The sequence below is a fragment of the Epinephelus moara genome, chromosome 6, assembly GCF_006386435.1.
Source record: "Epinephelus moara isolate mb chromosome 6, YSFRI_EMoa_1.0, whole genome shotgun sequence".
NCBI lineage: Eukaryota > Metazoa > Chordata > Actinopteri > Perciformes > Serranidae > Epinephelus > Epinephelus moara.
The window spans coordinates 32358258-32373327 of NC_065511.1; the positions used below are offsets into that span (position 1 = coordinate 32358258).

General features: G+C 43.5%; 1 protein-coding gene across 2 annotated transcripts in view; it reads right to left on the bottom strand.

Annotated features, from left to right (window-relative positions):
- The window catches only part of kcnn3 (potassium intermediate/small conductance calcium-activated channel, subfamily N, member 3), a 66982-nt gene that overhangs the window by 29145 nt on the left and 22767 nt on the right, over nt 1-15070 (bottom strand). For both annotated transcript variants that reach the window (XM_050046788.1, XM_050046787.1), the window contains exon 4: nt 905-1201. In XM_050046788.1, coding sequence (XP_049902745.1) covers nt 905-1201 — 297 coding nt within the window. The remainder of the gene's footprint in view (nt 1-904; nt 1202-15070) is intronic.

The window sequence follows — 15070 nt, forward strand, 5'->3', positions numbered from 1 at the left end:
TTTTGATAGCGGCAGCACTCTGAGAATCTCCACTGTAATTGGAGTCAAGATCGGGGCTCGCCCTCTGACTTGGGTCAAGCTACACAGTGTCTTTGAGTAATTGGCCTTTTTCAGTGTAGTTTTTATCCGTGGCTCATTTGTCATCAACTTCTGGCAGATGGATGATCCGAGAGCAACGTTGAGCCCTGGAAGGGTTAAGCATCTGATATATGAGTTGTCGTGCTGGAGCTGCACTTCAATGGCAGCTTCACCTCCTCTCCCCGTCCCTGCAGCCTGAGGGTCAGGAAAGTGCCATCGCAGATACACTCGCTACTAAATTACCCATCTAAAATCTACTCCATCTCTCCCCGACCTCCTCCCTTTTGTAGTTTGCATATTTCCACCACACGCTACATCCGCACTTCCTCATTCTACAATAATGTTTATCGTTTAAAGTCATTACGAACATGGCACCAATCATTTATTGCATGGCTTGTACACGTTTCCCTGCACTCGTATTGCAATCTCATTCGAGTCCTTTCTTTTCATGCCCCATTTGAGCCGTACGCAATATCTTGTTCTCATTTCACGCTCCCATCTCATATTGTATTATGAAAGATCCACCAAAGCTTACATCTAAGACTCCATGTACGGCGATAACAAAAGGAGAGAGGGATTTGAACTGGTAGATGAAAAAGAACAGGGTGACTAGGATGGAGAGGCAGGAAGGACTTGAGATAGTTGGAGAGATAGAGGCCAGGAATAAAAAGGGACAAGGCGGACACAGACTTAATTCTGAGGAGAGAGCTCTTGACCTTAATACCTTTACAACCCCCTCACCTCTTTCTGGACAAAGCTTTGACAACCACACTCCTTGGACGCATACTGCACATACACACACCTGCAAACACAAAACACTTCTGACCTTATTTAGGGCACCTATACTCCTGGAGGAGGCGTCAGTGAAGAGTTTGCTGTGAAGAAGCATGACTCTGGCGATGAGGTAGAGGCGCAGGAACATGGGCACACTCAGCACCATGTCCAGGTCGGCCTCGGCCTGCGACGGGGCGTACGAGAAGGCCAGCCGCGCCCGCCACTGAAACTTAAAGTCCCCTGGCACTGGGTGCACCGCAGAAACCAGCAGCTCCAGTGCGATCAGCAACACCCTCTCCATCGTCATGGCGATGCGCCAGTCGTCAGCTCCGTTGTCGATGACAAACAGCTGCGGGGACAGGAAGGACATGAGGGGAGTTAAAAGAGTGAAGGAGTGTTTTAGTGTGTCGCTGTGCAAACTTTTCATCGTGATCTTCTGCTGGCACAGGCCACTCAACAGTACAGCTGACTGATCTGATGATTAAAGGAACGAGCAGCAATTGAGAGTAAATGTCTCTTTCCTGAGAAGTAAAACACCATCCATCTAATCAGTAATCTATTCAGTCTCAACGCAGTGCTTTCGCTCATTTTCATATAACCTACAACTCTTCCTAAAATTAAACCAAAGTCATCTGAAGCAGCTGCTCCAAAGCAAAACAGGCTCTTAATGATCACAATATTTTTCTGAAAGAAAAAGACCACCGTGCCTCTATTTCTGCCTGTGTCACCAGCACGTGCCTAACAACGTTACTTTAATTGCAGTTTTACTTCCCTGTGTGTTGATGTTTTGTGTTTGTATAATTACTGTGGTTACTCTTAATATTGTCGCTGAAGCTGTGATAATAAGGAAGTGGTAAGAGCAAGGTTTCATTAAAGGGGCCATCCTACAGACGGTGCTGACAGGAAGTGGTGGGGGGGGGGTGCTGGTGAGGAGGTGTGGTTGATGAGAGGAGAAGGTGGTGGAAAGAGATGGATGAAGTGCAGAGGAAATGAAGAGATAAAGATAGGCACGAGGAAGTGTCAGGGAGCGAAGGGCGCTGAAAATAATCTGCATCTTTTCATGTGAAGCTGGATTTTAAAGCTTCAGTCAGTAACTTCTATACAAACTAAATCTGAAACTACCACTTTATTGACACAGCACTAAATGAGACAGATACTCTGGAAAAAAAATCATAATCTTCTGCCTACTCTATTGCCTTGTAGCACTTCTAATAGTTTTACCCATAGACTGTATAAAAATATGGACGTAGTCACCGTGACGTCACCCATTGGTTTCTGAGGAGCGGGTTTGAAGCTCAATGTAGGCTGGCCGTCGCCATCTGGGCGGTGCCTGACTCCGCCCAACTCCCGGCCAATCAAAAATGGGCAAAGAGGCAGGCCAAAAGAAGTCTGGTTGCTTAAACACGCCCACCTCGCTCGAAACTGCTAAGTTAGCTAAGGCTAACACGCTAGGCTAACAAGCTACTCTGCTTTGGCTATCCCTGTGGTGTTGGCTGCTCCCGCTCATGCTCCCGCTTGGTGCCAGCTCCCTCACGAAACAAAATAGCTGAGATGACACCTAGCAGACAGCCAGCGGCTAGTTAGCCACCCATGATGGCGCCACCTGTCACTCAAAGTGACCACGCCCTTAATTATGTGCAACTTTAAGCCTTAATAAAATTTAAATGGATGAGTTATAAAAAAATTCACCACCCGTACAGTTGTCATGAAAGGGTATATTAGCAATAGAGACCAAAACCGTTTTTTTGTACCAGGCTGTAAACATGTTTATTTCTGCTGTAAAGCTGAGCATTTTAACATGGGGGTCTATGGGGATTGACTTGCTTTTGGAGCCTGCCTCAAGTGGCCATTCAACAAACTGCAGTTTTGGCACTTGCGCATTGGCTTCACTCGTCATCCCTGGAGGTTGCCGCTTGGTTTTACCACATGTGAACAAAGACAACCAATCAGAGCCGAGGAGTCTCTAAAGCAGCTGTCAATCATGTCAATCACAGTCTGTGAACTGCTGTCTAACTGTCAAACTAGGCAGCGCTGATCAAATATGAATCAAGATTCTGTTACTGCATTATCTTTTTATGGCCTAAAATTCTGAAACATACACTATTTTAGTGTACTGTTTATCTGTGAAATAAGAAAGTTTGTGACCCAGCTGCCATGTCAGGTAAAGTTGCCTGGAGTATCAAGCACCACCCACCAGTAACATTCTCGTTTTACAGCTAAACAGTACACTAAAATATGTTTCCGAAAACAGCCAAGTCTCTGATTGGTTGATGTTTCCTTGCCGCAGTCGACTGAAACCATACTGAATGCTGTTAGAGGCAGTGAGAACAGGAGGGACATGATTTTTTTCACACACCATCTGTCCAAGCTGAAGTTGACGAATACTGCTGCTTTGTCGGTGATTTCAGCGTCAGACAACTGATGCCAAAAGCCACCTTTTGTGGGCAGTGTGATACATGGTCAGTCAGCCAGACAGTACCTGTTGTGGCAGTATGATATGTGGATGGGTGGCGTCAGTTCATAATGTGGGTGGAAGGCTTCTGTTGCGGCAGCATGATATGCAGTTGGACGGTGCCAGGTCGAAACACTGCTGTAATGCTGTAACAACATAATATAAGGAGCTGGAAAGTCACTGTAGGTCTGGTGGGAGGGGTGGTGGGTGGGCCCTTTCAACCAGGAGCCCAGTGTTCACATCTCAAAAGAATGTAGAGCCAAACTATGATGTTTTTTTATAAACCTAACCGTGCTTTTGTTGACGTCCCAGTGTTGGTAGTTTCCTGGAATGACAGTAGCAGATGCAGAAGGATACCTAGCGTATAATATATAGACCACTGACAAAGCGGTGATATGTGACGATTTAGGATGAGAGCGGTTGATCTGTCTCATGTACAGAATAAAGTGACAGTTACAGCGAATATGACACACACTTATTTTAATAAAAGTTACCAACTATAGATTTAGGTACATAAATACTTATCTACTTGCAACAAGGGATTTTGTCAGTGCAGTAAAATTCTTTAGCCCTGTCTCAAGGTATTTTCTAGAAACATAATGCTTCAGAAAAATCAAGAGGAATGACCTATCTTGTATAATATTCTTGAGGCAGTGATTTATATTATAAACAGGTTTGAATCATGCAAAATATCTGTGCAATTCCATGCATTTTTTTTATTAACATAACATGCCTGGGACTCCATTATGAACAAAATGTCTTGATAAGAGATTCCTTGCAGAGAACAGAAAAGGTTAAAGAGAGAGAGAAGCACAACACAGTTCCTGAAGAGAGAGGCCGGGGCACAGTGAGAGAAATGAGGAACTCCCCTGCTGTAAATCAGCTCTGCCTCGAGTAACAGCCGGTGCTAACAATTGCTCTTTACCACATGATTCATCTCGAGGGCTTTTAGCCCACACAAACATTTATTTAGGAAAACAAAAAACTACAATAACAGGTCAAACGTCTGAGCAAGCGGCTATGGCAGCCCGCCGCTCTGTGCCACCGCCAACTGGTCACTTCCTCAACCACCTATAGACACACACACACACACACACACACACTCATACACACACTGCATATTTCATCCTTCTCTATATCTAGCTCAGCAGGGTGTATGTGTTTCCCTTGTTCTGCTCTTGTAACATGCGTTCTCGCACACATAACCGACATGCGCGCACACACATGTGGCCTACGCATTGTGTAAGCTATCATTTGAACCAAGGGTCAAATGCTGCCTGTATTCTTTAATGATTTCAAGGGGCGTGCATGTGTGTGTGTGTGTGTGCGTGTGTGCGCGTACTGTACTTGTGTGTATTTGTGTATGCCTGAGTGAGTTTGAGAGAGAGTGTGCAGACCCAGCCTCGTCATGGTGACTGTTGCCAAGGCGACAACATCAAAGAGCAGCCAAGCTTAATTAGGATCCCCAGCGAGAGAGAGAGAGAGAGAGAGCAGGAGGAAGAGGAGGGAGAGAGTCAAAAAGAGAGAAACGCAGTGAGAGACGAGGCAAGAAGAAAGAAAAAAGGGGATACAGGGAATAAGACGGAGAGGTGTGTGACAGCGAGTGAAGAGGTACAGAGAGGAGAGCACAGGCAGGCTGTCTCAGACTTGCAAAGGTTTGTGTGTGTGTGTGTGTGTGTGTGTGTGTGTGTGTGTAGTCACAACTTGGTGACAAAAATCAAGTTGCACAGTCACATTACAGGGACTCATCTCCTATTTGCGCACAAAAAGCTGGTTCCCATAAGATAAACCACTGAGTTTCAAGGCTAAGACTTGTTTTATGGATGAAGTTAGGTTTAGGGTTTGGAGTTAGGCATGTCCATGGAATTAATGTAAGGGTGATGCAATCTCCTAACCCAGTTGCCAGAAAAATACCAACAGTATTGCACATTTCTACAAACCACAGATATGTTACATTTGCACGTCATCATGTAGCAGCTACAGTGAAACTTCACATTTCACACTGTGGTTAATGTGTGGTTAGGTTTAGGCACAAAAACAACTTCATGATGGTTAGGACAAGATCACCTTTTGGCGTCAAATACCCAGTTTTGGAGGCACATTCCTGGCAAGAAAAGCAGCAATGTATCGGTAAAAACACAACTGCTTTTTGTGCCACTATCCTTGAAGGAATGGCAGCGATGTTTTTGCAAAGAACAACTGCTTTTCCTGCCCAAAAGCCACTGGAAACACAACAGGTTGCTATGAAACACCAACGTTTGGAGCCTAAAAAAAACTGCTGGATTGGACATTTCAACAAACAACGGATACGTTACATTTGCATGTTATCATGTAGGGGCTATGTTGAAACTTCTCATTGCACGCTGTAGTTCATGTGTGGTTAGGTTTAGGCACAAAAACAACTTCATGATGGTTAGGACAAGATCACGTTTTGGCTTAAGATACCCAGTTTTGGAGGCACATTCCTGGCAAGAAAAGCAGCAATGTATTGGTAAAAAACAACTGCTTTTTGTGCCACTATCCTTGCAGGAGAAGCAGCAGTGTCTCGGCAAAAAACAACTGCTTTCATGCCTCAAAGCTACTTGAAACACGACGACGATTCGCCACAAAACACCCACGTTTGGAGCCTAAAATGCTGCTGAAATGCAGCAATAAGTAGCTAAATCACAAGCCATCCACAATCCCCTCCACCTCCACAAGACACCTCATATATTACGCCTCTTTAGAAACGTCGATGTGATAGATATAAAGCCTACAAGTGTAACATGTCTTGGTTTGCAAAAATGCCAACATTCATCTCTAGCAACTGAGTGTTCTCCTTAGTGACAAAAATACGAACTTCATGTATATTCATTCACACTTTCAAAACATTACTTTTTGTACTGCAAACCAGTCATCATTCGTCCTTCATTCACTCCTGTCATTCTCTTTTCCCCCCATCTACCTCTCTGTTTTTGCCTCCCTCCAACATCCCTCACTCCGCTTCCTCCTCTCTCTGAATGACATGTCTCCAAATCAGAACAGAGGTGATCCAGTTTCTTGCCACTGGAGGAAATGAGTGGCTCTCCCTTCCTGTTCCCTCCGCCCTCCCGTCCCCATCCTGTCCTGTCCTCCCTCGCGCTCCTGCTGTCGGTCTTTTCCTGGCTAAATCGCCACGAGGAAGGGATAAATAATTAAATTCCATTAGGAAAGTAATCTGTCAATGGGAATGAGTGAGTGCCACTGCCCCTACATGACCAGGACAGAGAGGGGGGATGAGGGAGGAGGCGTTGGGAAGAGGAGAAGTAGGTATGGATTGTCTGTGTGTGTGTGTGTGTGTGTGTTTGTGTTTGTGTGTGAGGGAACAAACCGTCAACTCTATCAAGGGAGAAACTGGGAGGAAGGTTGGGGAACAGCAAAGCTAAACAACCAGGGACATGAAGAACAAGCCCACAGGGGAAAATAAACAACATCATGGAAAATCTTTAGTTTTCTTAATTTTAACGAAACGTGGCATCGCAGGGCAGGGGGCAAGGGGCGAGGAGAGGCAACAGAGAGCCGACAGGACAGAAGGAGGGCAAAATAAGAGAACAAAAACTAAACAAAAAGCAGCCCAGTGGGAGAGAAGGCAGACAAAAAAAAAAGGAAGAGATGTGTGAAAATGACAGCACCAAGGATACGCTAAGGGCTTTTCACAGGTGGAGGTGTAAGGTCGAAGAGGACACTCTCCAAGTCAAGCATCCCATAACGCTACACCTGCAACCTGCAGTGTGTCACCCCTCCATCTTTCCTTCTTAGCCTTCCATCCATCCATCCACCCATGCCTCGACCCCTTCCAGTGCCCGCGGCCATCATACCTTGGTAATCGCGTTAAGACCCTGATTGCAGAAGCCTCTCATCACGGAACCAGACACTGTGCTGTCCAGACTCTGCCAAGCGAGCGAGCGAGACATGCAGAGGCAATTTTGCACACATTCATGCACACACACACACACAGGCAGCACAACCTTTAAAAAAGAAGTAGATGCAGGCAAATCAGCCTCAAGTCGGTATTACCCACAAGGGGGTAAAAAAGACTAAAGCTCAGCCTGAGACAGAGACGGCCCTAATCACTGAAGAACACGGCGACAGAGCGAGCACTGAAAAGCATGCACGCACACTTTTACACACATAGTCACACCTCTGGGAAATGTCTGCGTCCTACAGCATGGAAATCCCTGGAACAGGCAGAAAAAAAAAAAAAAAACTGGGGCGAGCCAAACACACACACACACACACACACACACCCAAGCACAGATTCACACACCCAGATATACAGTACATGAATATGCAGAGGGGTAACACGCTTTCCTTGACTGTAATTACAGCGCTGAGGGAACACCCCNACACACACACACACACACACACACCCAAGCACAGATTCACACACCCAGATATACAGTACATGAATATGCAGAGGGGTAACACGCTTTCCTTGACTGTAATTACAGCGCTGAGGGAACACCCCTGTGGCTGTTTCTACACAGTCGACAGAGTAAGGAAGGAGAGAGGGTGTCATGGAAGTGAAAAGGAAGTGTTGGAAAGTGCGAGAGATGAGGAAAGGTTCACGGCTTGCCACTAGAAAGTCTAAAAACAGCAGCTGGTGGGGAGTGAAGAAAGGATTCCACCAGCCTTCAGACCAGGAATCTCCTTCATTCAGTGCAAACACAGAAAAGAAACTGTGCTACTAAAAATGTCCAGAGGCTAGCAAGACGCAAATGGCATCTGATAAATTAACATTTCTTGGAAATAAGTGAGTGCAATCGTTATGAAAGAAGCAGTCTAAGGAGGACGCCATGGTTTACCTCACTGTCATTTTCTCTTCCATTATAGTTCCCAGGGCGGATGTACATTATGCACAATCTGCAGAGCATGGCATCATCAAATGACTGCCCAAGTATTACACATCTTAGGACTGACTTTGAAGAAGACAATGCTTTTTGGAAAACTACCGCACAACACTTTATTTCCTTAATTCCATCTGCTTGCCTTTGAGTGGCTGAGAGTGCCAAGCTGGTGTCTTTGTGATCAATGGACTGCTTCTAAAATGCTCCAAAAGTAACTGAATAACACAGTTCACTAATGCTTAAAGTGCACTAATGGACTGGAGAAATATCCCTTTCTCGCACACTCTCTCGGAGTTTCTATTTGATTAATTTCAACAACAATTCAATTTTTGCCTTTCAAGTCTGAATTTTGTGCAGGTTTATGAGCCAAAATGAATCCTTTCCTTTCAGAGTGTGTGTGAAGAAATGAAGAGAAGGCAACTGGTGAGCTGGCAGATAAGTGAGTCACGCAACAAGACCAGAACATCAAATACACAAACATGTATGCACGGACGTCCCTGGATGCTGCATGAAACACATGAAAGATAAATTGTAGTTTTTTTAGGCAAACATTAAGCCTTGCTGTGGCCCTATGAATCATTTATCACCTGATTAGCCTGTGGGTCATAATAACAGCTGTCTTCGGTAGTGTTTTTCTTGGTTTATCATTGGCTAGACCGGTGATATATTTAATCTTCAGTCTCCATTATTCCTGACCAATCTCAGCCAATTGGACATAATGTTAACTCAAACTAATGGCGTGTGGTTGCACAGATTGGACAGTCAATCACAGCACTCTGAAAATGTCTCCTGAGTTCACGGTGGTGATAACAATCTCTGCTCAAATTCTAATAATATCTGTACGATAATAGTCTCCATCTGTTTTCTGTTGTCTAAACATAGAAACAAAGAGGCAGTCAAGCACTCTTTCAAAGGAGTACCCAAAAAGCAAGGTTAAATCCAACTGTAAAAAAAACAAAAGAAGCACGTTGTCAAGCGCGGTGATGCGACCGGGATTACAAAAGTACACAATCTTGATTTATGTTGATGTTGCAGAGTTGAAAAGCGACAGTGTTCGAGCCCTGATCATTTTATATCTATCACTCTCGTTCAGTGCTCGGCACAATGATCAGGCCTGCGTGCAGCGGCCCATTTCTCTTTAAAATGATGCGAGAATATTCTCAAATAGATCCTTCAGGTAGGTACAATATCAAATGATTTGTCACAATCCACCAGCAGTATGGTATCGTTACCGTGGTAACACTGTTTGAGATAATAAAGTCTTCGCTGTAACATCAATTGTTCTTATGTTAGTGTTTCCTCAATGTGGTTATTAAATTCTTATGTAATAATCAGAGAAAAGTGAGAGGGGGATGAAAGATTTGCCAAAAGTGCACATACACAATTTAAAATGTATGTAAACATAATGAGAAATCTTTCAGATCTGATGTACAAGCTAATGTGTCTTGTTAATTTAAGTTTTCTTCTCTGTCTCTTGACACTTGGGACTTGGGGACACCTGTATGTGTGTCTTTAAAGGGGCTATGTGCTAAAATTCAGAGCATATAAATTGTCTGCATACGGTTCTCAACATGGAGGTTGCTAAGCTAACGGTGCTAGCTAGCAGCTAACGGTTTTAACTCTACAGGCAACAGTGCTAAAAGAGCTTACAACATTAAAATTGAGGGGTTGGTGCTACTCTTTCGTCCCACTATCCCAGTATCAGCAGTAACAGCCATATGAGCGTGGTGCAAAGTGGCAGTGATTAGCTAGCCAAAGAGCTAACTTGCACACAGCCTGACTGGCTTACTAAAACAAACCATAAAGAGGTGACTTCATCTTTTGCTCAGGACATCATGACTCCTCGATGGCAAATAGTGGTTTGCTGCTATATTAACGCTCTGAATGTCACACACGGAACCTTTAAGGACAAAACTGAAAGCACCGATATGTTTTTTTCCATGCATTCTTCATGCCTACATTACCCACAATGCAACAATACAGCCGACAGTTCAGTCAGAAGTTTGGGTGTATTACGCTAACAGCAGCTGATGTAACCTCGAGCATCTGGCCTACAGAGTGTTACCTCTCTCTGTTACAGCCTACCGGCTCCAAACCCTAGTTGGGAACACAATGGCTTATAAACGTCAATTTTAGCTTGGCTAGTCATTAGCTGGTAACTAGCTTCAAGCAGTCTGGCCCACTCTACTCAAGGAAGGATGGCGAGGTGTTCGAGTGCCGCTCGCCAACAATGGCTTTATTGCAGTCTTCACCACAAAACAACAAACATGGCCTTCTCATGAGGTTTAACAGCAGCCCTGAGCTCATCTAGACACTTAATTCTGCTGACTGTCATCACTCTTTGCCGCCTGCCATCTTCACCATGACACCCCGAGAGAGCTGCTTTCCTCCATGTACACAAAGCACACGTCACACCCTCACAGGTTACCCACAAGGCCTCTGCTCGTAAAGGGGAAAAAGGGTAAGCTGGCAACAAGAGGTCTGGTAAGATCACTTCTCTCTAACTCCACCAGAAAGGCTTAATTTTACCATAAAAGAAAGAAAGAAAGAACAAGTAGCCTACATTCTTGGAATATTATCTAATATTTTCAGCATTTTTCAACTTTAAGCTTTGTCTCAGCATTTTAGTAATTTGTAAATCTTACTGTAATATCAGTGCTTGGATTAGTGTATCATGAACACTGTTTTTTTAATATATGGAACAGCTGTAGGCTGATGGTGTAGATTTAATAAATAGCTGTTAAATATTGGGGATATTTGTTGCATGAATGAGGAAAATTCCCATAATGAAATACCATGTTTTTTTTTTAATATAACTGTAAATAAATATAAATGAACCCCCAAAATTTAGATATTCCCTTGCAAAGTAAGATTTTAAAGTGTCTTAAACCCACCTGTGCTGCAACACTGATGAAATCTAATAGAGTAAATAATAGAGGATAAGCCAGTTTTTTATGGATAATATATTTTCTGATCTAGTTTGAACCCCAGCTGCATTTTGCACAAGTTTAAAGAGGATTCTTGGGATCAGTTTGCTCAAAGATGAACGTGAGAACAACCAGGAGAACATGACAGCCTTGATAAAATTTGCTAAGAATCCGAAGCCATCCCAGAAAAAAATGTTGGAACATGAGTGACAACTGTGAAAATCTAACATTTGGGTATTTTAACAGCAAATATCTCACTGTAAAAGGATTTAGCAATTTGGCAATGTGCTAATTTGTGCTCCAGAGATTTAATCTAAACCTACAGTAAACTAATGAAACTCAAAGCTACAACCGCAGCATATTTTTATTGTTATGTTTGCATTTGTTTTAATTTTTGGCCAGGATCTTTTTTTTTTTTTTACTTTTTATCAGTTTGCTGGATTAAAAATGAAAGAAACAAAAACCCCGAGTGTCAATGTGACTCAGCTGACTAAGCACAACCCAAAGCTGCAATGTTCTCACTCCAAATCAAAAACATTTCTCATGTCAGCTCGCTGTCATTTTTCACTGTGACAAAAAGCTTTAAATCACGCACGCTTCTGCTACACGTTCACGTCACTTGCAGCATGCCCCCGATTGTTTTTTACAGACAACAATTATCTCTCTTCCACACTAAGATCATCACTGTCAATACTAAATAAGAACTCAAATTATTTTCTTTGACGGCAGTGAATAAGGGGGGCATTTGTAATCTGTGATGATTACCAATAAATTCACTATATCCTAGATTGATTGTTTTTTTCCTCATTTCATGCTGAGCACATTTGGCTTGAGCGGTCCCCTGACAGATTAGAAGAGACAGTGAAGATGAAGCAAGAGGAGGAAGAAGAAAGAAACATCCACAAGACGAAGGCAAAGAGGAAAGATGCGAGGGATGAATGAAAAGGAGACAAGATAAAAGGCAAAAAAAAAAAAAAAAAAAGGACAGTGAGGGTTTTTAGAGGGTGAGAAAAGCAGGCGCGTGTTAAAGGTACAACAGGAGAAGGGTAAAAAGGTGAGAAGCTGAATGCTGGGTAACAAGCCAGCAGAGGAGTCAGGAAGAAAGGATGTGAAACTCAACAACAAAATTGAATTGAGGCCCGGTGGAGAAGAAGGGAGACAGATCTAATCTGATAATGACGAAGGAGCAGGAGGAGAAAGAAAGAAAAAAGAAAGGAAAAGAGGAGCACACTGATGGTGGTAAACAAAAAGTACTGTGAGATAAAAGACATGAGGAGGGAGAGAGAAATGGAGATCAGTGTGAGAGAGACAGAAAGGTGGTATAAATGCCAGCTAAACCAGATAACATCATTCTGATCTCTAGCGTCTCTGCCTCTCCAACGTTTTGTGCAAATGCATGTGTGTGTGTGTGCGTGTGCGTGCATGTAATATCCTGTTACATGCTGGGCAAAATGCTCCAGCAGAGTGTGTCGTAATCTGAGAATGAGATCTTTATTGAACAATGCCTTTCATTTCGCACAGCATTACTTCTCCTGGTGTGTATCTCCCTGTGTGTTTGTGTTTGAACCAGCCAACAAGAAAAAGCAGAGACAAACCAGCACTTCTTATGCTGCTCATGTATATAAGCAAACTGGCTCTGCCCCGGCAGGCAGGTACTGAATAACAAACCTAACATGCATGTAATGAAACATGCGTATGCTGTCAGGTGGAGCCCACATATATGAAAAACAGTTTTTCATGCACCCCGGGATGCTGCACACTGTCAGCCTGCACTCAGCTGTTATCTAACTAAAATGGAAGGAGTCTCTGCTTGTCTGTGTCTGTCCTTCGATTTTCTCGACAACTGTTCATCCGACTGACTTCACACTTGGTGGGTGTGTTGTTGAGGACCCAAGGAAGTGCAGTGTGAGCGCGACTCTTGAGATCTACAGGACATATTTACTAATTGTGCATTATGTAGCTACACACTGTGTTGTGAATTAAGAGGGGACCCCTATTAACTGTTACCCTGCTGAATGGCATGCTGGGTACACCTCGCTTTCCATCGCTTGCCACAGTTAGCCCCCCCAGGAACGCTGCTAAGCCTTGATTCCAATTATTTCCAGTGGCAACTCGCCGTATTGTAGCCAAAAAATCCCCTGCAGCCCAAAAAGCATTCCCCCCATAGACCACCATTATAAAAGAGATGTCTGTAAAACTGTTGACAGGACACCTCAAAGATAGAAAGGCGCCATCTTGGTGTCCAATATCCAGATATAATAATACATCAATGGCTACAGTACATTCAAGAGCAAACGAAGAAAGAGAGACTGGATATGTCACACTAGCCCCTTTTACACTGCCAGATTTTCTGCGAATGTGCTGTTGATGATTTGTGGGAGGAGCTGTTGATGACGCCGCACATGCGACCCACTGCCGGTGGACTAACAGGAAACAGATGATAGCAGGAATTAGCAAGCAGCTAGTAGCAAGAGGGAAACGCAAACCTGACAGACACTGTAAAGATGAGCAACTGGGGAGACAAGGAATTGCGCGCCCTCCTTGTCTGCGCAAACTGTCAGATGACGGGGACGGTGAAGGATGGGCCAACTTATGAGAGAATCGCCGAAGGACTGACTAGCATCCCACATCACTGTTTACGTCACATGCTGAGCTACATGTTTTGTTACTTGCTCACGCTCCCCATTGCCCCGAAAAAGGCTCATTGTGTATGAACAAAAGTAGGCAGGCACTCCCCAATTTTGTTTTTATACTGCTGCCAATGCTGAAAAAGACTGATTGGGCTTTGCTGCAAATTTGCACAATTCCTATTTAAAAAGGGCGAATGCTGCAAGCTCTAACATTTCAAGCATCAGCGATGTAACAATCAGAATGAGTGTTTTTATTCCTGGAAATAGCCTGGTCCCAATACCTGTAGGTCATGACTTGTATAACCTAACACTGCTAGAGGATGCAACTATGTCATGGCAGGTGTATTCCTCAGGACCAAGGGAAGTGAAGTGTAAAGGGTGAAGTTGTTTGGATGACCTGTTCTCGAAAGAGCTGCGGGCAGTAATAGCAAGCAATTGGTCTGTTTTGAACAGGCACATTTTGAAAGGGCACTGCACTCGCACAGTAGCAAGTAGCTTGCAAACACTGCAGCAATTTTGAGCACAAAAGCTCTTAGAAAAAAATAGTATGCTTCCTGCTCAGCAGCAAACAGCAAACAGACAAAGAGAGCAGTTATCGTAGTGGAGCATTTGCAGCCAAAGAGCCATAGACGTTGGTAGAGACCAAAAACAGAGATAAAAGAGAGTGAATACTGTACTTAAAATCACCAGGTGGACAGAAATACGACCTCAAGTGAATGATAATTTTGCTCCATAACTGCTGGATGTGTAAATAAGCGACTGCTTTGCCACATCAAATTAAAATGTGTTATATTATGTCAACGTTGTGTTTCGAGCTTGTTCCTGCTGCGAACAAGTAGCCAGAAGATGTTAAATGTAGGTTTAAGGAACATTCCCATTTTACCCAGTAGCCACATTGTTTTAAGGATAATTCCAGTTTACCACAACAGGTTTTATTTTTGAAATTTGGGCTTCATTCATAAAAAATATATAGCACTGTGCTCAAAAATTTAATTGCCTCCAAAAAGATTTATTTCTGTTTATAAAACCTTTGGCTCAAATCTTACTTACACTACAGACCACACTCGAAAGCAGCGGCAGATTGACTTGGAATGTCAAATAGAAGGAAACACAGTATTTTGAGATGTAATACCGACAGAGAGATGCAATTTAAAATTCTACACAGGCTTTATTGTGCACCATTATTGAGGGGCAGGATCAGTCTGAGCTCCTCTAAATGTATTAAATGACATTCAGTGACGCATGCACATATGTTCTGGAAATGTGTAAAGATGCAGAAATTTTGGGGAGAAGTGGAAAGGGAAGTGGTTGCCTTGATTTGGAGCTATCACCTCTTCACTGTAT